This window comes from Diabrotica virgifera, chromosome 8, assembly GCF_917563875.1.
Source record: "Diabrotica virgifera virgifera chromosome 8, PGI_DIABVI_V3a".
NCBI classification, from domain to species: domain Eukaryota; kingdom Metazoa; phylum Arthropoda; class Insecta; order Coleoptera; family Chrysomelidae; genus Diabrotica; species Diabrotica virgifera.
Window position 1 is genome coordinate 175,476,461 of NC_065450.1, and position 26,823 is coordinate 175,503,283.

At 32.9% G+C, this 26,823-nt stretch overlaps 1 protein-coding gene across 3 annotated transcripts in view; it reads right to left on the minus strand.

Annotated features, from left to right (window-relative positions):
• The window catches only part of LOC114328931 (probable E3 ubiquitin-protein ligase HERC1), a 240,144-nt gene that overhangs the window by 144,680 nt on the left and 68,641 nt on the right, over nucleotides 1–26,823 (minus strand). For all 3 annotated transcript variants that reach the window (XM_050659505.1, XM_050659504.1, XM_050659503.1), the window contains exons 9-11: nucleotides 23,682–24,440; nucleotides 13,760–14,027; nucleotides 13,264–13,575 (exon numbers count right to left, since the gene is read on the minus strand). In XM_050659505.1, coding sequence (XP_050515462.1) covers nucleotides 13,264–13,575; nucleotides 13,760–14,027; nucleotides 23,682–24,440 — 1,339 coding nt within the window. The remainder of the gene's footprint in view (nucleotides 1–13,263; nucleotides 13,576–13,759; nucleotides 14,028–23,681; nucleotides 24,441–26,823) is intronic.

The window sequence follows — 26,823 nt, forward strand, 5'->3', positions numbered from 1 at the left end:
ATCTTTTACCTATTATTTTTCCCTGAATAATTAATTGTAGTAGCTGGTACTTTTGTCCCCTCATTATATGCCCCAAGTATTGCAGTTTGCGCTTTTTAATAGTAAGCGCAAGTTCTTTTTCTTTCTGCATCCTTCGCAACACTTCCATGTTTGTCACTCTCTCTGTCCACGATATTCTCAGTATCCTGCGGTACATCCACATCTCGAATGCTTCTATTTTCCTTGTATCGATCTTTTTCAGTGTCCAAGCTTCCATTCCATAGAAAAGAACTGACAGCACGTAACATCTCATCAGGCGAATTTTAAGATTTAAACTTAGCTCTCTTCCGCATAAAACTGTTTTCATTTTGGTAAAAGTAGCTCTAGCTTTTTCTATTCTGATCTTGATTTCTTCAGAGTTGTCGTTGTTTTCATTAATCACAGTTCCCAGGTAATTATATTTTCTAACACGCTCAATTCTTTGATCATGTACGGTTATGTCAGAAAAATTTTGTGGAGATTTCGACACCATCATTATTTTTGTTTTTTTGATGTTAAGTGATAAACCGAACTTTTCGCTGCACTCTACTATTCTGTTTATCAGTGTTTGGAGATCTTCCGGGGTTTCTGCTATTAATACTGTGTTATCAGCGTATCTCAAATTGTTTATTAAAGTGCCATTTATTTTAACTCCTATATCTTGGTCAGCAAGGGCTCTGTTTATAATATCTTCTGAATATAAGTTAAACAAGGTTGGTGAAAGTATGCATCCCTGCCTTACGCTTTTTTGATCTCGAGTTCCTCGGTTGTTTCCCGTTCTACTCTAATATTCGCCTTCTGGTTATAGTAAATATTGAAAATAATTCTGAGGTCCCTTTTATCCAAGTTTTTCTCTACCAACAGTCTCATCAGGTGTTCGTGGCGAACTTTATCGAGTTATATTAACTTTATATTAACTTTATCGTTAACATCCAGGCATCTTTGGCACATGATATTAAGTGCAAATAGTGCTTCCCTTGTTCCAAGCCCCTTTCGAAACCCGAACTGAGTATCACTGATGTCAGCGTCTAGTTTTTTGTGAATTCTTGTATGTATCACTTTAAGAAATACTTTTAGTGTGTGTCCCATTAAGCTTATTGTGCGATGGTCGGTGCACAGTTTTGCGTTTGTTTTCTTTGGAATAGTCACAAAAGTTGACAGAAGCCATTCCTTAGGTATTTCTCCCGTTTTATAAATGCAGTTAAAGAGGTCAACCAAAACATTTACTGTTTCATCTTCCACAAGCTTAAGAAGTTCCGATGGAAGTCCATCTGGACCCGGTGATTTGCCATTTTTCATTGTTTTTATAGCATATAGTATTTCTTCTTTAGAGATTTTTGGTCCTTCCTCACCTTGTATGTTACCAATATCATGATCCTCTCTTTCATCGGCAAAGAGTTCTTCTATATAATTCTTCCAGGTCGTAAGCTTTTCTTGTAGGTCAGTTATTATTTGTCCATTTGCGTTGTATAGCACATTGGGATGCTTCCTTTTTTGTATACCTGCCAATTCTTTTACCTTTTTATGGCCCGGTTTTTCAGTGAGCGGTTAAAATTTTGGTTAGCTAACCTAGTTTAAATATTAACCAATATTTTAACCCTTATATCGTTTTTCAGTGCTTTAAACCAAGATGTGCAATTCTATAGATTTTTGACAGAAAAATAAACAAAATAGAATTTCATAACCTATTTTATAAATAACAAATAACATAACATTACAAAAATGATTAATGCATTCAAGTTCCGATTCTTCATCTGATGATGAAGATATAATCAAGAATATAATAATACATAATACAATATTTCCCGCGATAACACAAAATGTCATAATTTAACTAACCTCTTCTGTCAGCAAATATAGATAAACGTCTGTCGGAAAATTCGGAGTTAAACCACCTATGATAGCGAGTATCGGTTAAAATCTTGGTCAACTTAAACGTGTTTAAGCGATAACCTAGTACTGAAAAACTGATTAACCATAAAAATTTCGGTGACCGAAAAATATGGGTTAACCCAGCACTGAAAAACCGGCCCTTAGTAGGTTAAACGTATCATGTTTTAATTGCAGTTCTTCAATTTCTTCACATTTTCTTTTGTAAAAGTTTTCTTTCGCTGACCTTATTTCATCTCTAATTTGCTTGTGTATCTCGTTGTATTTTTGTTTGCATTTTCCCTTAAACTGTCTTCGTTCCTCCATGAGACTTAAAATTTTCTCTGTCATTCATTCTTGTCTTTTTGTCGTATTTCCTCTGCTAAGGATATTCTGAGCGGGTTTTATTAGGGCTTCTTTTAAGTCTTGCCACTTGTTTTCCACGTGCGTGTTTGGTTCCTTTGTAGACAACATTCTTAGGTTACCATTTATCTGTTGCTTTAATTCTTCTTTGATTTTTGAGTTCTGTAAGCGGCTGGTATCTATGTAATCTGGTTTTACCCTTTGTGAAGGTTTCTTAAGTTTAATGCTTACACGCGCTATCAAGGGATTGTGGTCCGAGGAAACATCTGCGCCTGGGTATGCCTTAACCGATTTTATGCCGTTTTTGTATCTTTCATTTATCAACACAAAGTCTATTTGATTCCTAACTATTTTCTGTGCGTTATGTTGAGGTGATGTCCACGTATAAAGCCTTCTTTTGGGGAGTTTAAAAAATGTGTTTGAAATAATCATATCGTTTTCTTGGCAGAACTGTAACATTCGGTCTCCTCTCTCGTTCCTTAACCCGAGACCACAATTTCCTACATATTTGCCGCTTTTTCCTTCCCCAATTTTGGAATTAAAATCACCAAGGATAATTGTGACGTCTCTTGGCTTTATAGATTTTAGAACATGGTTAATTTGTTCATAGAATTCCTCAACCTCTTCATCTGATTTTTCTGCAGTAGGAGCATAGACCTGTATGATATTAAGATTTACAGTTTTTGTATGAAGTTGAAGGAATATTACTCTATCAGACACTGGTGTAAAGTTAATAACAGACTGCATCATTTTTTTTGATACAACAATTGCTACTCCATATCGGTGGTGTGGGTCATTATTTCCTGAAAAATATATCATTCCGTTGTTTGTCGGATGTTTTGTAATAGTCTTATAGACTATAACAAATATCTCAGATTTATCGCAATGTTCTAATTAGAGAAAAGTGACACGTCAGCAGCAGACGCAAAAAGTATGAAAGTGTAATTTTAATTAAAATTTAGTTGTGTTAAAAGTCTGTGTTATTGAGCTAATATAACAATAACCATCAGTAGAAAATGAAGAACCATCTATCGCTTGGTGATAATGGAGTCTTTATTGAGGCAATAACAACAGGAGAGGAAATCTGGTACACAAAATAAGTGACATTACTAAATTAGAAAATTATATACCCATCAGCCTCTTGACACATATGTACCTACCGGGTGTCCCAATAAGAATGGCCATCGGCCATATCTCTGGAACGGTTTATAGTACAGCTTTGAGAAAAAAATATTTATAACAAAAGTTGCCTCAGGAAAAGCCTGGAAATTATTTTCATAATTGTAGGTCCACCGCTAGAGGGCGTAATTGAATATCAAAAATTAAAAAATCAAAATTTTACAAAATTTGCCTAATGAAAGGGCACTGGAAATCACATAATTGTATTCTTCATAAAATTCTGCGCATATTTGATTTCAAAAGTTTAAGTCTACCTTTGCAAATAAGAGGTGGGGGTGAGTGGGAACCTTCTTATAATAAAATGGCTGTAAGTCCGGTTCTGCTAAATCGAATTTTGCATACTTGGTCTTGTTGAAAACAGCTCTTTTTCGTCAATGTAAGTATCTTATTTTCGAAATAGCCTAATAAGTAATATACAAGCTAGTAGGTGTTATTTAATTATTTTCAGAAATCTAGTTTTCTTTGGAAAATATTAAATCCAAGTATGAATTTTTAATCCTGTATTACAAAATTGGACCAAATTAGCAACAAAATACCGAAAACCGCATGTCGATACCTTTTTTCTATCTCGAGGTATTTTAAGAAATATGTAAATATTAAACAAATGTTACTGTCACTGGTAAACGAGGTTAAGGAAAAGTAGTGTGCTATGGAAAAAACAAATAAACATTTTCCAGATGTAAACGTATATAATTAATTAAAATAACAATAAGACAAACAACACTATAAATATAACAATGAAATAAAAACAACTACTTACTTAGTACTTACTGACTGCCTAAATGTTCAAATTGGTGCCCATCGTTTTCGATGCAAGCATTTAAGAGTAGATTGAATAGCAACATATTTAACTGTTTTAGACTTTTATTTATCGGGACGGATTGAAGACCTTTAGTCCAGAAAGCCACTGCGCATCCGCTAGGAAAAATATTCTAATTCGGATTTTTTGCACAATCTTACTTAAAAAGGACCCCTTTTAACAAATTTGCATGTTGCCAGGACCAAAAGTTGTGTCAAAAAGTTTTTAAACGTTTTTTTTTCTAAACAGAAAAGATCTTTAGTGACTTTTCTCTAAAGTTGATAGTTTTTGACATATAAGCGATTAAAAATTGAAAAATTGCCAAATCGGCCATTTTTAACCCTCAAAAACTATGTGAAAAACTAAAAATTTGAATGTTGCCAAGGTAAGTAGATATTCTTTAAACATCGATTGATGAAATGCCGAAGAGTTTTTTGCAATAAAATATTCAAAACCCCTTTGTTTTTTAATTGCTAATCAGGCGTGCGCGACACTATTTTCCACCGTTGCATGTGTATACAGTATGGTGCAAATACAAGAAATAAATTAGTTATTTCGTAAACCGGCGACTTTAACGAAAAATCCCGAAAAAGGTAGATTTTTATTTTTAAATTATGATATTGTGGCATATATGGTATACTAGTGACGTCATCCATCTGGGTGTGATGACGTAATCGATGATTTTTTTAAATGAGAATAGGGGTCATGTGACAGCTCATTTAAAAGGTTTTTCAATTCTTTATTCAGTAATATAAACATTCACATAATTACTTATACAGGGTGTCCAAAAAAATTTTATTAAATTAAATTATTTGACAAATTGACAAAAAATTAAATTATTGGACACCCTGTATAAATAATTATGTAAATGTTTATATTACTGAATAGAGAATTGAAGAACCTTTCAAATGGCTAGCACACGACCTCTATTCTCATTTAAAAAAATCATCGATAACGTCATCACGCCCAGATGGATGACGTCACTAGTATACCATATATGCCACAATATCATAATTTAAAAATAAAAATCGACCTTTTTCGGGATTTTTCCTTAAAGTCGCCGGTTTACGAAATAACTACTTTATTTCTTTCATTTGCACCATACTGTATACACATGCAACGGTGGAAAATAGTGTCGCGCACGCCTGATTAGCAATTACAAAGCAAAGGGGTTTTGAATATTTTATTGCAAAAAACTCTTCGGCATTTCATCAATCGATGTATAAAGAATAACTACTTACCTTGGCAACATTCAAATTTTCAGTTTTTCACATAGTTTTTGAGGGTTAAAAATGGCCGATTTGGCAATTTTTCAATTTTTAATCGCTTATATGTCAAAAACTATCAACTTTAGAGAAAAGTCATTAAAGACCTTTTCTGTCTGGAATGATCCAAAAAACCTAAAAAAATTTTGTTCCATGCAAAAAAAAATAATTTTAGGAGAAAAACAAAAAAAAACGTTTAAACAATTTTTGACCAACTTTTGGTCCTGGCAACATGCAAATTTGTTAAAAGGGGTCCTTTTTGAGTAAGATTGTGCAAAAAATCCGAATTAGAATATTTTTCCTAGCGCATGCGCAGTGGCTTTCTGGACTACTTGTATTTGACGCTAGGCCAGAGAACAAGGACCACAGAGAAGCGACACGCCTTTGATCCTTCGTGAGCACGCCGCCAATGACCTTCAAAGCAACCTGAACAACCAGCGTACCAATAGTCAGTGGGCATGTCACACAATATAAATTCGTAAATAAAATTAAGCATTTATGTTGACTTTCAATAAATATAAAATATTGCACCGAAAACAAAAGTTGCGTGCAGGGCCGACTTTTGTTGGCATTCTTTATAATAATGGAATCATTTTTGATTTACAAAAGGTTGCAAATATATCGCACAATGCAAAGTAATGGTGAAAATCATATTGATTGGAACCATAAATGAAAATACCTTTTTGTTTATCCTGATTTTGGCATTGAAAACCAATAATAAAATATACCTATTTCCTACGGTAGGTGTGACATTCACTGATTGTTTTTGGCTTGGGCTGATACAAGATATACCTAATTTTTTCGTCGGGGTATTTCCTAATAAATTATATTTTTTAATATGGGTTATCGAAAAATAACACAGCCATTGTAACTTCCACGGAAATGTCACAAACTCTGAAGGTTCCAATTCTCTTTGGGTGACAAATGTTCGTGATCGATAACAAAAAACTTTATGTTGAAATCGAATGTCAATATTGTTATTATCTTGGAAACCTATACCTTCTCTGATACATCTTTGGAGCAAAAGTACGAAGACATTTTACATTTAATTCTCTTCATGTTTCATAATTTGACAATATTTCTTTAAGCGGAATTTTATCTCTGTAAATATTTTAAATTGGCTCTAAGCAGTACAAATATTGCCGAACGTCAAGAACCTAAAGCTTGTCACGCACGGAAAGCTATACTATAATATACGGTGATGAGTGCGCTAATACCCGAAAAAATAACGCAAAAAACGGAAATCATAACACGCTGTGAAATAAAACACAAGACTACAATATAATATCGATGTATTCACCTTTGTACCTTTGCATCCACAAAAAACATGTTAAACTACAAAACCGTCTACTTTCTTTGTTTCTAAAGATATCAGGTACATTCAAAAAACAAACTATTGAGAAAACAACACTACAATACGATTCCGATGTATACTCCGATCCATATATATATAGGTAACCTTTGTTATTTATATTTAAATAATTAAAAGTTGGCAGACAATTTTTGTATACTGCACTGCAAAAGGTAGATAAGTATTTAGTTTTTTCATAATTGAACGTAAGTTTGTTTATTTGCAACCGTGTTTTTGCAATTTTGAAGTCTTGTTCTGCTATAATTTGAAGTTTTTGTCAATTATCGGCCCAATTATGTTTCCAACAATTTTTGTTTGAATCGTATTTTGTTTTTGTCGTTTAAATCAGAAATTCTCGTGTATAGAACTCTTTATATATTTTTATTTCGTAAAAATAGGATATCTTGGAGTGCGATAACACACGGAAAACATCTGTTGAATTTTTGACCTGGCTGACCCTTCGTAGACTTGTGTCTGACACCAAATTTAATATTTTTAATTTGAAATATCCCTTGCTTGGCAGAGCGAAGTTTAGTTTTTTATGCATTACGTAGGGGTAATTAAATTCAAGAAAATGAATCACTTTCGTCATGATTTATTATCAATAATATTTAATCAAGTCAAATTAAGACTATTAGATACGTAATAACTAATACTTATGTAAAAATTACAAAGCAATAACAATTACCTGTTATTATTCTTAGGACATCGTCCTGTCGCAGATGAACATCCGTGAAACACATATAATGTAACCAAACATTTTAACTATTATAATTATATAAATGCACAAACAAACTTTTTAAGTCGAGTATTTACCATACACGCCTACGGACTATCGTAAAACAACCAGGAGGGATAGAATTAGCATGTTGGTGATACTTAAGCAACCAGGTTCGCGCATGCGTCTTCAAAAACGGTACACGTTTTTAGTGCGGTTGTGTCGTTTCTCTGTGGTCCTTGTTCTCTGGCTAGGCCCACTACTCGAGAAAGCATGATCTAGAAAATACGAACCGCCATTCAAAGCATAGCGAAAGCAGAAATTGAGACTGCTGTTCAATCTACTCATGAAAGAGTAAATGCTTGCATCGAAAATGATGGGCAACAATTTGAACATTTAGGTCGTCACTAAGTAAGTATTTGCTTTTATTTCTTTGTTATATTTTATAGTGTTGTTTCTCTTATTGTTGTTTTCATTAATTATATACGTTTACATCTGGAAAATGTTTCTTTGTTTTTTCCATAGCACACTAGTTTTCCTTCTTCGTTTACCGGTGACATTAACAGTTGTTTAAAATTTACACATTTCTTAAGATATCTCGAGATAGAAAAAAGGTATCGACATGCGGTTTTCGGTATTATGTTGCTAATTTGGTCTAATTTTGTAATACAAGATTAAAAATGCATACTTGTATTTAATATTCTCCAAAGAAAACTAGACTTCCAAAAATAATTAAATAACGCCTACTAGCTGGCATATTACTTATTAGGCTATTTCGAAAATAAGACTATTACATTGACGCAGAAGAACCGGACTTACAGCCATTTTTTCATAAGAAGGTTCCTACTCACCCCACCTCTTATTTGCAAAGGTAGACTTAAACTTGTGAAATCAAATATGCGCAGAATTTTATGAAGGATACGATGATTAGATTTCCAGTGCCCTTTCACTAGGTAAATGTTGTAAAATTTTGATTTTTTAATTTTTGATATTTAATTACGCCCTCTAGCGTTGGCCCTAGAATTATGAAAATAATTTCCAGGTTTTTCCCGAGGCAACTTTTGTTATAAATATTTTTTTCTCAAAGCTGTTGGGTTCCTGAGGGTATAAACGGTTCCTGAGATATGGCCGAGAGCCATTCTTATTGGGACACCCGGTACAAACTATTTATGAAACTCTTATCGAAAATATCACATAAATGAGCATTTGGGTCCCGCACAATTTTAATTGAAAAATGCAGCGAGTAGAACATACCACTGGTCCTTGCATTTATCTATTACGAGAAGGCTTTTGATTCTGTAGAATTTGAAACAGTACTGAAAACACTAAAACAACGCTGAATAGATTACAGGTCATCCTCATTATCAATAAGACCTAATTTGTCCATTATGGCAGATATTTCCATCTATTTGTGTTCTGCGCCTCTGCTACCCAATTGGTCACAATTCTGAGGCCGTCGCTCCACTGCGTTGGGGATTATGCCCGGTTTAGCTTGACTGCCCGCGGTATCAGTTCAAGCAATTTTTTTATCCACCTATCGTCTTATTTGTGCAACATGTTTCACCCATCTCTATAATTGCCTTGTAATGCGTTCGATAATGTCTTTCACTCCTGTACAGGATTTATATTAGCATTCAAAAAATAAGAGTAATCCATATCGATTTCATTTTTAAAAAATCTCAAACAAATATTATTTACATGCATTATTTTGATTTCGTAAATTAGGTGACATTACTTCTGCAATGTAGCCCACTCGTTTTGAAAAACAACAGAGTCAGCAATTATGTACTATTAGTATTTCATGGTCACGTTCAGGTATGAAATCATAACAAAACAATTACGATTTATCTATAGATACAGAGAAAGTAAAGCAGAGATCGTTCATCATTCATTATTTAGACATCAATGTAGTTAGAATGTAGACTTTGTCCACCAACTCGTTACTGACATATTTAGTGCTGGCAAATAAATATATGTCTGGTAAGTAGTGTTCAACTTAATCAACCCCATCATCGGTGCTAACTACCCCAACTACCATACTCCGGTTCCTCGTTTCTCAATGTATTTCTTAAGCTTATTTCAAGCCTTGACCTCCCCATTTTACGTTGTGTCCTCAATTTTTCCGCTGATGTTTCTGTAAGAGTTAAGGTTTCTGCAATGTGAAGACTGGTAAATCGCACTGACTAAACTTACTCTTCTGTTTCTGTTTCTTCTGCTCACATGTTTGGTTGTCTCACGTTAATCTTATTTCGTGGTTCAAATGTATGTCCTTCCAAATCTTTTATGAGCGGTTTTTCTATTTTTATTAGCTCAATGGGAAGAGATCCCTCATCACTTTTTTTCCTATAGTTTGTCTTTAGACCTACTCCCTGTGTTATTTGCTGTAGTTATAGCATAACTCTGGTTTCTCCTAAGTCATCTGTTATGAGAACAATATCATCAGCATATCGGAGATGATTTACATAGTTTCCTGCCATCGATGTTAATAACCTTTGAGTCCCACTCTAGTCACTTAAAGACTCCATGACCGTTACAAATAGTTTTGGCAACAAAGTATCTGCCTGTCGCACCCCACCGCCAATATTCGCATAGCTGTGGTGTATTCTGTATTCTGATAGTACTTATAAGATAGCGATTGTTTCCTCAGTGTCAAATGCTTTGTGGAAGTCACCAAAAATAAGAACCAGGGGTCTACTATATTCTATAGACTTTTAAACTAGAGTTTCAAGACCCTACAGATGGTGATTTATTCCGTGGTCTGACCGAAGCCCTGCTGTTTTACCTCTGCTTCGTAAAAATCGAGTTTTACTTCAAATATGTTTTCCAGTATTCTAGTAAACAGCTTGTATGAGTGGCTTAGCAAGTTAGTGGGCCTATAGTTTTCAAGATCTAATTTATCTTTTTTTATGAAGAAGGATTGTAACTGAATCTTTTCCATTTATTTGGAATGTTTTCGTAATGCAGACATACATATATTAAAAAGTGTTTGGATTCGTGACATCAAAAGTGGGCCTGCTAGTTTAATTATCTCAAAGACTACACCATTTTTTCCCAGGAGCTCTATTATTTTTGATATTTCTGAGAGCATGTTGAATTTCCTACCTTGATCAAGTATATTCAAATGGGAAATAAGCCACAATTTTACCTAAAAATGATTTTATTAACGTTTCGACGCCCAAGTCGGGTGTCGTTGTCAAAATACAAAATAATACTAAATAAATAAAATGTTGTTGCTTAGTAAAAAATTCTTCTAATAATTTATTTAATCTGACTCATTTATATCGGCAATTCAGACACGTATTATACATTTTAAAGTAGACGACTTTAAAATGATATTGCCAATATTGATGAGTTGCGTTCCTGGGACGACTTTACTAAAAGATAGTTCATTCGATTACATGAAATCAATCCCAACTCAAGAATATCCGCCACAAAAAATCATAGCATGTGATCTGTCTTTAAAAAGACAACCAAATGCAACGGTGGCACTGAAATTCTCGCGTTAGAGATTCCATAGTAAATCACGAGGGAAAACCAGGAAAAACCTCGTGATACTATCCCGACATCGTAAGTATTTGGGTTTACATTTAGTTTACTTTCAAAACTAATACCAAATTCTGACTTGATATTTTAAATTTTAAATAATACTAAATACTAAATATGTACTAACTCGATATGTTACTGATTTACTAATTGTGGTATTTTCTTTCTATTGACTTCCTCCTTTAATATGGGTAACCACATCCTACTGCATTCTACCGAGGAATTTGCGACACAATTGGTTTCATTTAGCATAATTAGAGCCGCTTCTTTGATTTTTCTCTTTTTACTATCTGCTTCTTTTAGGACTATACTTGAATCTCTCCACTGAACTCTATGTTCATTATTCCATGCGTGTTGACATATTTGAGATCTATCAAATTCTCTATTTTTTATATAAGACTGATGTTCATTTACTCTAACGTCTAATGGTCTTAACGTTTCACCTATATAAAATTGTTCGCATTCACAAGGTATTTTATAAATACAATTCTTTGTTCTTTCTTGTTCACTGTTAGGTTTAGTTTTAGATAGAATAGATCTCAATGTGTTTGTTGTTTTGAATGTTGTTGATATGTTGAATTTATTTCCTATTGTTTTAAGTTTCTCGGATAGTCCTTTTACATATAGTATTGATATTTTCCTAAAAGAAGCAGATAGTAAAAAGAGAAAAATCAAAGAAGCGGCTCTAATTATGCTAAATGAAACCAATTGTGTCGCAAATTCCTCGGTAGAATGCAGTAGGATGTGGTTACCCATATTAAAGGAGGAAGTCAATAGAAAGAAAATACCACAATTAGTAAATCAGTAACATATCGAGTTAGTACATATTTAGTATTTTAGTATTATTTAAAATTTAAAATATCAAGTCAGAATTTGGTATTAGTTTTGAAAGTAAACTAAATGTAAACCCAAATACTTACGATGTCGGGATAGTATCACGAGGTTTTTCCTGGTTTTCCCTCGTGATTTACTATGGAATCTCTAACGCGAGAATTTCAGTGCCACCGTTGCATTTGGTTGTCTTTTTAAAGACAGATCACATGCTATGATTTTTTGTGGCGGATATTCTTGAGTTGGGATTGATTTCATGTAATCGAATGAACTATCTTTTAGTAAAGTCGTCCCAGGAACGCAACTCATCAATATTGGCAATATCATTTTAAAGTCGTCTACTTTAAAATGTATAATACGTGTCTGAATTGCCGATATAAATGAGTCAGATTAAATAAATTATTAGAAGAATTTTTTACTAAGCAACAACATTTTATTTATTTAGTATTATTTTGTATTTTGACAACGACACCCGACTTGGGCGTCGAAACGTTAATAAAATCATTTTTAGGTAAAATTGTGGCTTATTTCCCATTTGAATATACTTGATTATAAAAATGCCACAAGAAAATAGCTTCCTACCTTGATATTTATATCTGGTAAGTATTTCATCCGATCCTACATTCTATACCTTTTGTATTGGCTTTCCGATGAGCTCAGGAATAATTTGACTGATATAATGTTTCGTAGAAACTGTCCACTGTATGTAATATGCTAGTCTATCTGAGATTATATTTCCATTTTTGTCTTTAATTTATAAGATTTCCTTTTTGCCATTTTCGATTATTTTCCTCAATGCTTTCATGCTTTTGTTTTCTTCTATATTGTATTTTTTAGTGTTTACAGGTATACGTCACTATGTCACTAATCAGAAGCAATTATAAGAACGCTACACCAAGTATACAACTACAAAAACAGAAAAATTCAGCTTAGTTCAAGGAGTAAAACAATAAGGCAATATTTCACCAAAATCATTCACGGCCTCTCTAAATTAACAATTGGCAAACTTCTATAGTAAATGGAGCAAAGTTCTCTTTAACAAATAACTTAACGATAGGGATCAATTAATGAATGTCATCAAGCGGCGAGACTCTATACCTCTGACATTGTTCGATCAGATTTATTCGCGAATTTTCAATTCAAAGCAGATTCATTAGCTCTCATCAACCACCCACTAAACATACAACAAAGTGAGACCACCTGTTGAGCCACCTAACCGACATATTCCCCTATTCTTTTTATATTCACACTCAAACACAAATAAAAAATATCAATACTGTAAAAAAATAAATTGGAAACAAAAACAGTAATACTATATTTCAATTACCTGGCACTTAAAGAAAAAATCGTAGTAAGCAAGAAATGTTTATTTTCCGAATGGCTCAATACCTGTCGTTTCAGTGAGAGTGTCAAATAGTGATATATACCGTGTACAGCCGTTCTAATCTTTTCTTGAACATCTAGAGGAGCGGATTGAATTCCTTCCAAATAGTGATGTAATTGGGTACAAGAGTCATCACTCTTTATATTACAAAAACCAAAAGAGCCTTCCAGAAGTTGCTGCTGTATACAGTTTATCACAGTTAAGGACATCTCTCTGCTTGCCAAGTGGAACAACAGTTGTTCTAAACTTTCTAACCTAAAAAATAAACATAAATTATGCTCAAGAAAATGTTTTTATGTACATTGTTTATCTGCATCTGGCTAAGATGATAGCTATTATCCAGGAAAATAGCTCGGTGTTGAATTCATTAAGTGTACTATATCTGCAAATGCCACTTTAAAAAATTAAAATATCAAAATAAATATGGATGATTACTTACCTAAACAATGCTCGTTCCTTTTGTTGTATTAGAGCTGCGTAAAGAACTTTTGGATCCGTGCACCAGCCCTTCTCTCTCGTCATGCCCGTTCTATTTTTATCTGTAGACTCATTCATTACAAAACATTGTAAAGAGTGGCAGATTTTCCGAAGATCGTTCAACGACGCTGAATCTTTATGTGCTTTATAATATTCGACGTATGCTTTTTCAGTTTCTCCTTCCTCCGATTCCGAATGAGACGATGAGAGAGAAATTTCCACATGTATGTCTATAAAAAAAATACCAATATATTCAAATCCATTAGCTTACACCAATATAGAGTGAAATTAGAAAGGTTCTTGGTTATACAGTACGTAAATCTTTTAGTTGGACATCGGTAATATACATTGAGGTAAGTGTTGCAACTGCGCCCTCTCGATGACGATAATTACAATTGTCAATTAGAAAACTATTAGTATGGTATAACTAGACCCAAACCCAGACATCCAAAGTGAAAGTTATCCTTCAACACCAAATTCTTCTATATGGTCCACATAATATTCAGAAAAAAGTCACACCATTTTGAGCGTCGGGTTTGGGGGGAGAGGGGGGAGAAATCGCTAAATTCGTAGTTTTTTACGTTTTTCGTCAATATTTCTAAAACTATGCGGTTTAGCATGAACAACCTTCCATACAAAAATGTTCTACATTAAAATTGAAATAAAAAAGGTTCTATGCATAATCCTTCTAAAATGAATGGTTCCAAAGTTACGGAGGTAGTATAGTATAATTGTCCAAAGAAAGGCCTAACCAAACATTCAAAGTAAAATTTTTTTCTTCAACACCAAATTGTTCTATATGGTCCACATATTGTTCAGTAAAAAGTTACACGGTTTTGAGCGTCTGTTTTGGGGGGATATGGGGGAGATTTCGGTAAATTAGTAGCTTTTTACGTTTTTCGTTAATATTTCTAAAACTATGCTTTAGCGTAAACAATGTTCTACGTAAAATTAAAAAAAAAAGGTCCTATACATATTTGTTATAAAATTAACGGTTCCAGAGTTACGGGTGGTGAGGCTTTCGATACTTTTTATATTTTTTAGACAATTTATAATATTATTACTGATGAAAGAAATTTTCTTTAACATGATTGTGTTTTGTAAATAAAAATTGCTATTTCAGTGGCCGATGGTATGGTAGTGATAAGCCCTCGAAGAACCGTCAACCTCGCCACCCAAAATCATCATCAATTGCCCAAAAAAATATAAAAAGTATCGAAAACCTCCACTTTTCACCCTCCGTAACTCTGGAACCGTTGATTTTATAACAATTATGTATCGGACCTTTTTTGTTTTAAATTTTATGTAGAACATTTTGTATAGATCACTGTTTACTCTAAAGCATAGTTTTAGAAATATTGACGAAAAACGTAAGAAAACTACTAATTTACCGACTTCTCCCCCATCTCCCCCCAAACCGGACGCTCAAAATGGTGTGACTTTTTTCTGAACATTATGTGGACCATATAGAGCAATTTGGTGTTAAGGAGGATAACTTTCACTTTGGATGTCTGGGTTATGCCATCTTTTGGATCATACTATATACGTTGTTCCGAGTTTTTAGTATCATTACTTTAGTAACAGTTAAATACTCTAGTCTACAAGAATTTAATTGAAAAAAATAGTGTCTTGACTGATATTCGTAATCGTACACATTTTTTAACTTTGCGTTTTTGGTTTCTGCTTGCACAATTATTATGATACCTGTGTAATAGAATGAATGAGTTTGGAAGCAAGGCTGTCCACAAATAAATCAAAAACAAAGATTATGATTAATTAGATATTAATTTTACTTTAATTTTTAAAATATTTGTTTATTCAAAAACTAATTTCAAAAAAACGAATAAAATCCTTTATAAAAGGTATATATTTAAAATCCCTAAAAAGGGCTACATCACAGAACTAGTTTTCGATTGGTTGACCAATCATCATCAGTGCTTACGTGATCTAACATGCTAACCACCAAAATGCAATATTACAAAAATATGTGGGTAAAAACCCTTTAAAAGTAATCCGTCAAGGAAACGTCAAAGAAATATGCGAACTTAAGCATGGATGTTTAAAATATTCTATGTAATACGCTCTAGGTACCATCTGAGCTCTGATTCGACTTGTTCACGTGATGACTGTATGGTAGCAAGTGTCAAAAGTCAAAAAATATGTCAAAAGATAGCAAGTCAAAAAATATGTCAAAATTAAACAGACAGTTTTCCCATTCCCTCAGTCCAAAAATATTCAGCTACTACATCGTAATGTTTTGACGTTTATTTGTGTCAGCTGAAATCTGACAATTGAAGACCTTGTAACCAGAAGGGGACAAGCCACAATTTCGTCAAAAATGAGTTAAAGTAGAAATCGCACACTTTAAGGCCATATTAATGTCCCAAACAGAAAATTTCAGCTGATTTCTCATAGATGGCGCCGCTGTAGTAAGTCCCGTTATGTCACCATAACTTTATATTGCAACAGAAGGAGACAAGCTACAGTAGTAATCAACATGGCGCCGGAACATGCCCATGCATGTAAATGGAAAATAGACGTTTCTGAATTTGATTCTGAACACAGTGACCAATATTTGTTTTTAAATGAAAACGAAGATGTCAAAGACTATACAGTATGCGCAAGTAGCAGCGATTCCTAAAACACAAACTTAGGAACGGTATGTTTATTAAATGTGTGGCTTGTCCCCTTATGTTATATTTTTCGAACCTAAAAATATTAGTATTGTTCTAAAGGTTTTTTGTGGCTTATCCCTTTTTAGTAAAATACTTACTTTATTGAAGGAAAATGAATAGGTTTATACCCCATAGATCTCTCCAGGTGTCTTTCCAACACCAGAAAAGAAGGCGCCTTCTAGATGGAGATGCAAGGATAGCCAACGACATAAAAAATTAAGCGCAAGACTAAAAGAAATATAGGTCACGAATATATAAATACAAAAGAGAAGAAAATAGAACCAAAAAAATTAGGTGCACCTTGCGGTTGCACAAAACAGTGTAGACAGAAATTGGTAATTGCCAACAGATTCTACCAGATACTGAGAATAATGAACCACTGGAAGACACTGAACATTTGGACCCCTTTTCAGCTATTGAAAATATTGACAACTGAATTATTTTATTGCTGAATTTTATGTTCATTTTTAGAATATAAATTTTTATACAAAAGGAGATAAGCCTCATATTTTTTTCAAAAAATGTTCAAAAACTCAAAAACATACATAAACATTTGTGTTACTTTTATTGTGTATTTAATAACATATTTCCAAACGATTATGGGCCTTACTTCCGAGAAAAATGTAAAAATTGGATTTCAGGATTTGAAAATAAGTTTAAAATGATGTTTTCTCCAAAGTATTGTTTGGTGGCATGTCCCCTTCTGGTTCCAAGGTTTTCAATTGTAATTGTCATCGAGAGAGCGCAGTTGCCATAATTACCTCAATGTATATTACACACCAACTAAACTGGATAGTTATCAGCCTCGGGAATAGGCAGGATTCAGAAAAGGTTATAACACCATAGACTATTTACAGGTAATAAGAACAGTGATCGAAAAATCAAACGAATACAACATAAAACTCTGGATAGCTCTGGTAGATTACGAGAAGGCATTTGACTCAATAGAAATTTGGGCAATCCTTAATGCCTTAAGCAACAATAAAGTTGATGACCGATATTCAAAAATCATTAAGTATATATATGACAATGCAACATCGCAAATAAAAACAGAAGGAAAAACGGAAAAGATAAAACTGCAAAGGGGGGTTAGACAAGGAGATTCTATCTTACCCACACTATTTACGTTAGGTCTAGAAGATATGTTCGAACTTCAGAATGGGCAAATAAAGGAGTGACGATAGACGACGAAAACCTAAACCATCTGAGATTTGCCGATGATATCACGCTAATAGCAAAAGACAGAGAAGAATGGCAGGAAATTCTATTTAACCTAAATGCCAAATCAAAAGAAATAGGATTAAAAATAAATCAAGCAAAAACTAAATATCTAACCAACGAATCTCTAGATATAACTCTGGACAATAATATTATAGAAAAAGTTGAGTCGTATATACAGGGTGTCCAGAAACTCTACCGACAAACGAATACAGGAGATTCCTCAGTAGTGTTGCCAGGTCCGATTTATTTTTAATCGGTACATAAGCAAAAACAAATCGGGATTTAGGGTTGTAGATCGGGACAAATAAACAACAATAGCCCAGTAAATGACCGTTTTGGACAGTAATTTTCAGAGTCAACTCCGAATTGCATGAAAATCTAGTTTTAGGTTCTACTTACTGTCTACTTCAAAGTTGAACTTGTACCGTTGGTTGCTTTTACTTGGGGTGTGACAGTTACAGTTACCCCTTCTCGGGGGTAAAAAAAACGCGCTTTTAAAGTAAGTCGTAAAATGGATCAACTGACTAACTATATAAAACTTTTGTTCTATATAATTTTTAAACTAAGTCAATACTTTTCAAGTAATTTTACCGAAAGAAATATTCTTAGCAAAAATGTAGCTCTTAAAAAGCAAAAAAAATTGTTTGTTCAGAAAGTCTATAAAACCAGTAAACGCAAAGTTGTAGCTCATCAAAAATAGGTTCTTGTTCGTCAAATTAAAAATCGAATTTTTCAACTTGAAATAACCAAAAAATTAAGCAAAAACTTTTTAAAGTGCTTAAAAAAATCTTTAATTTTGTTTTATATAAAAGTCTCTAGCATTAAAACTAAGCGAGTACGCTCAAAATAAAGTTGGCTCCTTTTTTGGTAAAAAGAAAATCGTGAAAATCTCCCCCTATTAGCACCGTAAATAAAATTAAACGTTACCGCTTTACCATTTACTTTATATGTGTATTGTTTATACGATCTGTAAGGTTTACCGGTTGGGAGTGCTTGGTTTTGAAAAAAATTGGTTTTATAATAAAAAAAAATTTTCCTAAAATATTGGAAAATGCCCTTTTTTCAAAATAACTTAAAAAGTATTAGGGATACTAAAAATCTCAAGGAGTAAAGAGTAGGTAGGTTTTACTTTTATAAATATGATATGATTCATTTTGTTTTCCTGTTAGACCAAAATTGATTCAAATATGGCTGTTCATATTTTGCATACACTCGTGATTAGTGACTCGTTCAGACCCTTTCAATCATGAAAAAAAACATAAGTAAATTAAATTGTTTGTAAAGCGGTAACGATTAATTTCATTTGGGGTGCTAAGTAGGGTGAGATTTTCACGATTTTTTTACCAAAAAAAAAAGGAGTCAACTTGGTTTTGAGCATAACCTTCTTATTTTTGATGCAAGAAACTTTTTTAAAACATAAAAATAAAGCTTTAATAAAAAAGTTTTAATTGGGGTTTCCCGAAAAGTGCTTCATTTCTTGGTTATTTCACGTTGAAATATTTGATTTGGAATTTGACGAATAAGAACGTATTTTTCATGAGCTACAACTTTGCATTTGCTGGGTCTATAGACTTTACGAGTTCACAATTTTTTAAATTTTTTTATATTATGCTACATTTTTGCTAAGAATATTTTTTTCGATCAAATATTTACTTTTGAGTTATTTGTGAAAATCGCCTGAAAACGTGATTTTTTGTCGAAAAATAAACATTTTCAATCGTAAATAACTCGGAAAAGTATTAAATAAGTTAAAATTCTATAGAACTAAAATTGCTTAAAATTAGTCAATTTATCCGTTTTCCGTTTTTCACCCCCCAAGTAGGGGGTGACTGTCACCTCCCGAGTAAAAGTAACCAACGGCATAAGCCGTCCAAATTTTTATGCAATTCGGAATTGATCCTGAAAATTACACGGTATCGCCGTATTTCCAGTTCATTTACTGGACTAAAAGGTGTTTCTATAATCTGTATTTAATCCTACATAATAATAATAATCAGACGAAATTACAAACAAAAAATCGTAGATTAAGTAAATTATTTATTTTTTATTAAAATTATATTTTTCATTCGATTTTTCCGCTTTTTGAGTGCATTGTTTTTATAACATAGTTATAAAATTCACTGTAAGTCCTCCTGAAATTGGTTTTCGTGGGTGAAAATCGGGACATTTAGTGTCCCGATCAGGTACAAATCGATACGCGTCTCCAGACCCCTTAAAATCGGGACGTCCCGCGCAAATCGGTACACCTGGTAACGCTATTCCTCAGGTAATTTTAAGACAATTTAACCAAATTTACCTAGTCCGAAAATGCTTCCTAGGGGAACTAGAGCTGTTTGAAAATGGCGCATTGTAATTAGTTTTTCTTAAATACCTCCAGAACGCTTCTAGTTAGAAAAACAAAAAATGGTACACATATTTATCATCCAGAGATAAATCGATTCCATCCATTGCGAATTTATAGTACCGGTCATAGGCGTCCGTTTTGGGTAGGGTAACGGTTATTTTATCGCATAACTTTTTTGTCTTTTAGTTTTAAGCATTCTTCACTTTGGATTATTAAATTTTGAGGTATGCTAGTACTAAAAGGTACTCTTGACTTAAGTCGGTAGGACACACTGTTTTCTAGAAAAATCGAATTGAAAATTTTTAGTCTCTTGAATTTGAAAAAAAAAATGAAAAATTAAAAAAAAAATGGTGTATTTTACCAACTTAAAGCAAGAGTAACTTTGACTACTACAATACCTCATAATTTAATAATCTAGTGTCAAAAATACTTAAAAATTAAAGACAAAAAAGTTATGCGATAAAATAACCGTTGACCTAACCAAAACCGACGCATATGACTGATACTAGAAATTTGCAATTAATGAAATCGATTTATCTCTGGAATATAATTAAACGTTTAAGTTTTCGTTTTTCTAAATGGTTTTTTTTTTTTTTTTTTGAAATTTAAAAAACGAAAAATTTTCAAATCGATTATTCTAGAAAACGGTGTATCCTATCGACTTAAAACAAGAGTATCTTTTAGTACAAGAATACCTCACAATTTAATAATCCAGTGTCAAAAATGTTTAAAAGTCAAAGACAAAAAAGTTATGCGATAAAGTAACCGTTGCCTTACCTAAAACGGACGCCTATGACCGGTACTAGAAATTTGCAATGGATGGAGTCGATTTATCTCTGGAAAATAAATAAGCATACCAATTTTGGTTTTTCTAAATAGAAGCGTTCCGGAGTTATTTAAGAAAAACTAATTACCAGACGCCATCTTCAAATAGCTCTAGCTCCCTTAGTCGTTTTCGGACTAAGTGAATTGGGTTAAATTGTTTTAAAATTATCTGAGGAATCTCCTGTATTCGTTTGTCGGTAGAGTTTCTGGACACCCTGTATACTTGGGACCAAAAAGAGAACTGTCAAAGTTCAAAAAAAAACTTGTCAAACACTTTAAAGGCAAAAACGTTCGATCAGTACGTATTGCCAGTTCTGACATACGGAACCGAAACTTGGGCTTTTAACAACATAGTCCACAAACTTCAAGTGACTCGGAGAGCTATGGAACGAAGAATGCTCAACATTAAGCTCAGTGATCGCAAGTCCAATGAAGAGATAAGAAGCCGATCAAAAGTAACAGATGTGATCCAGAAGGTTGCCATGTTAAAATGGAACTGGGCAGGACACATAGGAAGAATGGAAGACAATCGCTGGACAAAGCGAATTCTCGAGTGGCAACCAAGGGCAAGCAAAAGAAGTAGAGGCAGACCCTAAACAAGATGGACTGATGACATCAAGCGAATGGCTGGCCACGAATGGATGCAAAAAACAGCAAACAGATATGAATGGACACATCTAAGGGAGGCTTACATCCGACGATGGATGGAATAGCAATAGCATTGCTGATGATGATGTTGATATTACATATGTCCAGCTGAAAGATTTATGTACTGTAGCAATACCAATAGCATCCAGTCAGTTTGGATTTGTGGTTCACCTAATTCGCTATCGAAGAGAAGTCTCCTAAGAGACTTCCTAGGTCGCTACTGGCGTACTTAGGCCTGTTATGTTACTAAAACGGCCAAATAGTTAAAAGCATTTGATTTCATTAAGTTACCACAAATGCTCCAGATGAAAGGTGAATAATTCGTAACACGTGTAGAGCAATAGTGAAGCTTGAATTCAAAAGAAATGCAATCGGTTACTTTCATTTCAACGTCTTTTCTCAATATGGTGTTTTCAATGGTGAACTATACTGTCGTCCTCAAATAAAACGCGGTATGTGCAGCCAACTTAAAACCGAGAAATCGGCTCTCAAAGTTTTTTCTCAGGACTCTATATGTTTTAGACAACTTTTTAACGTAAAATATGTTCTAATGATATTTGAACATTGTTTAAAAATATATTCTTAAAAAAAATCATGTTTTTATCAAAGCTGTAAATAAAAAGTCATATACCGCGTTTTAATTGAGCAGCGGACATATTACTGGATCAGAAATAGTGCCGTATCTGCATTTTATTTATAAGTAGGATTTTTTACAAGCAAGAATAGTTACCAAAAAAGAAAAATAAATAGCTTATAATTGTTTATTATATACGCAAAATACCTACATGTCATAAATGTTCAAAATACGAGGTCGCAACACGAGTCTCGATAAAAACGCGGTAAATGTGCTCTGTTCAATTAAAACGCGGCAAGTACATCATACTCGCTAGCACATACCGCTTTTTAGTTGAGTACTCTGTAGATACCGCATTTTAATTAAGCAACTGTTGAAATTTAGCACATACGGCATATTCCAATTTGTTTATTTTGGTAGTAAATAAAATGATACGGCTTTCAGACATTGCAGAAGCATAAATAAGGTCACAAGAAAACCACATATAGGAAAAATTCGATTTTCAATTTTTTGCAGATACCGCGTTTTAATTGAGGACGGTAGTATAGATGTATTGTCGGAATGAAAGGTTATTCCTAACATACTCTGGGCAAATTAGCAAAATACAAAGAAAAGCTATTTAACAACAATTTTACTTAGTTATTTACACCAAAACACCCAAATAAAAATTCACCGTAATTAAATTCTTAATAGTGACATGTTTTTGCCGACTTGCTTCGACGAAAATTTTCCTCGAAAAATGCGGGTTTTCCCAGTTTTAGGTAAATAATTATTTAACAATAATCAAATAACTTGGAGACATACAAGCTATTTTGGTATAGATTATATTTCCAGAAGCCGGTGGAAATTTAACGAATAGTTTAGCAACAGTTAAATGTTAATTACCAATAATTTACGGACGCAATAATAACCATAATAGTTATGATACACCAGAACAACTATGAATTTCGTATAAAAAGGCACTATACCTATCTAACGTACTTTACAGAATTGAAATTGGACTATTTGAGCAGTGTCAGCAATGTTTTAACATTCTTGACACTGCTCAAAATGTTTTTCCAACAATTTTTTGACTTATAAACAAATAGAATACCTCGGCAACTATTAAATTAAATTTAATTAAGAAAACGGTATTGGAAAAAGGGCGACAGGGCGCTTCTTAAAAAAAAAACAAAGTTTAATTGCGATGAGTGGTTCTTCCTTTTTATTTCGGTCCTCTTTCTGCATACAAATTTTCATATCTTCAAGAGACTCATAACATATATTATAATAACAAAAACGATCGGTATTGCGCGTGAAAAATACCAAAAATACCAAAATCCCAATTAAAAACTAGGTTAAAAAAAATATAATCTCAAAGTTCAAAATCGGTATACGTATAAAAAATGTATCTTCTCGGCTTCCCATGGAACAATTTTCTTCATTTTTTTATTCCCAAGCAACTCGAGTAGAGTCACCTAACTAACGCACTAATAAATGCCAAAGATGCTTTGGCTTTGTCATAATATATTAATTTATTTATTGATGATGATGAATTCCCAATATCATAAATAGTAAAAAAGATCATAACTACATTGATTTCATAAAATATACTTACTTTTAACAAATAATAACATGAATAACGACCTTTTCAGAATTCCTTGGCAAAAAGATTTAAAATTATATTCCTCGTCCACAGATACTACGTCTTTGGCATTAACATTTTCGGACTGCTCATTCTCAGCGTCCTTGTCTCCGATGAGTTCGTCTTTGTACTCATCGCAGTAGATCAGACCAATCATCTTTTGTCTTAAATTTAAAACATTCCTGTAAACCTCCTTCACTGCAGGATGGGAGGAAGGCTTGTGTATTAACCGCGTGTGTATTAACAATGTCATTAAATAGCATTTGGTAACGCTATCCAAAACGTTCTTGTCTTCTTCGTCAAATTCCCACGGTTCTATTTCTATATCTTCCATTAATTTGTTGTAAAATGCGTTGCTGGTTTTTAATTCATCCGGAGGTACTGCGCAAGCCTCGTCGTATTGACAAGGAAGTTCAAATACCACCTTGCAAAGGCTTTCGACGGGTGAAGGTAACTTGTCTAAAGTAATTAAAATCTGTTCCGAGTTTTTTGACGTTGCTTGGTAGGACAATTCTGTTAGAGCTTCTAGATCGATAGTTTCGTTCTCTAAACCGGAAGAGAATATTTCATTGGAAAGCCAGTGCCGGCAAAGATTTTCGTAGTAGGTTGGTTGGTCGCCTACTAGCATGCCTCCCAGGCAATGGCCGACGACCAGTGAGCAGGTTTTCTGTAGATCGACTATCCACACCCAGGATTGTTCGGCCAATTGATCCAAAGTGGGAGTTTCGCTTCCTGAAACAATAAAACAAGTTTATCTATCAAATGACTTTTGCAAATATACAGGGTGTCCCGAAAAGAATGGTCATAAATTATACCACACATTGTGGGGTCAAAAATAGTTCGATTTAACCTAACTTACCTTAGTACAAATGTGCTCACAAAAAAAGTTACAGCCCTTTGAAGTTACAAAATGAAAATCGATTCTTTTCAATATATCGAAAACTATTAGAGATTTTTTATTGAAAATCGACATGTATAATTCTTATGTCAGGAGCATCTTAAAACAAAATTTTAGTGAAATTTGTCCACCCCATAAAAAATTTATGGGGATTTTGTTCCCTTAAACCCTCCCAAACTTTTGTGTACGTTCCAATTAATTCATTATTGTGGTACCATTAGTTAAACACAACGTTTTTAAAACTTTTTTGCCTCTTAGTATTTTTTCGATTGGCCAGTTTTTATTGAGATGCGGCTTCTTTTTCAATATATTTACGTAAAAATTTTATGGGGGTTTTGTTCCTTTAAACCCCCCTAATGTTTGTGTACGTTCCAATTAAACTATTATTGTGGTACCATTAGTTAAACACAGTGTTTTTAAAACTTTTGTCTCTTAGTCTTTTGTTCATAAGTCACCTTTTATCGAGATGTAGCTTCTTTTTCAAAATATACCTAAAAATGTAAATTATAAATAAATTTTCAGATTATTAACAGGTCTCTATAACCGTACTTAACCATATACAAATATGTGGTGGATTCGACAAATATTCAAACTATCTCGATAAACACTGGCTTATCGAAAAAGTACTAAGAGGCAAAAAAGTTTTAAAAATAATGTGTTTTAACTAATAGTGCTACAATAATAATTTAATTGGAACGTACACAAAAGTTTGGGGGGGTTTAAGGGAACAAAACCCCCATAAAATTTGTATGGGGTGCACAAATTTTACTTAATTTTTTTATTAATAAATGCCACATGTCAATTTTCAATAAAAAATCTCTGAGAGTTTTCGATATATGAAAAAAAAATCGATTTTCATTTTGTAACTTCAAAGGGCTGTAACTTTTTTTGTGTGCACTATTGTATATAGGTAAGTGAGGTTCAATCAACCTATTTTTGACCCTAGAATGTGTGGTATAATTTATGACCAATCTTTTCGGGACACCCTGTATAATGAGGAAGTTTTTATTTCTATGGTAGGAGATAAGAAATCTAAACTAAAGGATTGTATCCTTTATTATATAGGGTGAGTCACCACTAACGGGACGGAAGATTACGGCGAAATGGTAAAAGATTTGAAAAAAATTTTAAATAATAGTTTGTAATTTGATCAAAACTACATTCTAAAATTATTTTGAAATATACAGGGTGTCCCAATAAATGGCGGCGTATCAAAGTTATATTTTTTCTTATGGAACACCCTATATTTTATTGCATTTTTTAATTGTCCGCAAAAAATAAGATATATTTTCATAAGGCTTCCCTATTCTTATGTACAGAGTGTTCTAAGTTATGTTGACTTTTCTCAAAATGTAGAGTTTTAAAAAAAGGCTTATTCTCAAGTTATTTAAGAAATTATAAAAAAAATACTTTTACATCTAAATAGTTGGATATTGTTTGAATGTATTCCATGATTGATTATTACACATTTATTTACGGGGTGTTCAAAATTTACAGTTTCATTATTGGATTATTCAATGTGTCATATGATGCTTATTTTAAATGGAACACCATGTATATTAGCAAATAATTATACTAAACAAATTTACCTCTTTCGAATGGTATATGGATGTCCTATACATAGGTCTCATAGTTTTTGTGTAATTTACAATTATTTAAATTCTTATTCTGTAAATCGATTTTAAAACAAAAGAGGTAGTTAATTAATGCCATTGTATCGCATTGTCATTTTATGACAGTACGGTGTGGTCTGGTAATTATCTTAATTAATGTATTCCACGATTGAATATTATCCATTTATTTACAGGGTGTTCAAAATTTACAATTTCATTATTGGATTATTCAATGTGTTACATATATGATGCTTATTTTAAATAGAACACCGTATGACGTATATTAATAAATTATTATACTAAACACAGGTTACTCTTTCGAATGGTATATGGATGTTTTATAACTAATTAGGAGTCATAGTTTTTGCTTAATTTACAATTTTCTTAAAAGGTAAATCGATTTTAAAAATATTTATTTTAGAGTCACTCTCGATTTTTAAACCCATCATCTTGGCATAGTTGGTATAAACGAGTGTAGTTATAAATAAAAATGTATACTTTTAGATGCAGATTTGTAAAATAAATTTTTTCGTTATTGAAAATAATTAAATACATAACGAAACAAAGAATTTTATTAAAACAAATACATAAATAATACAAAATG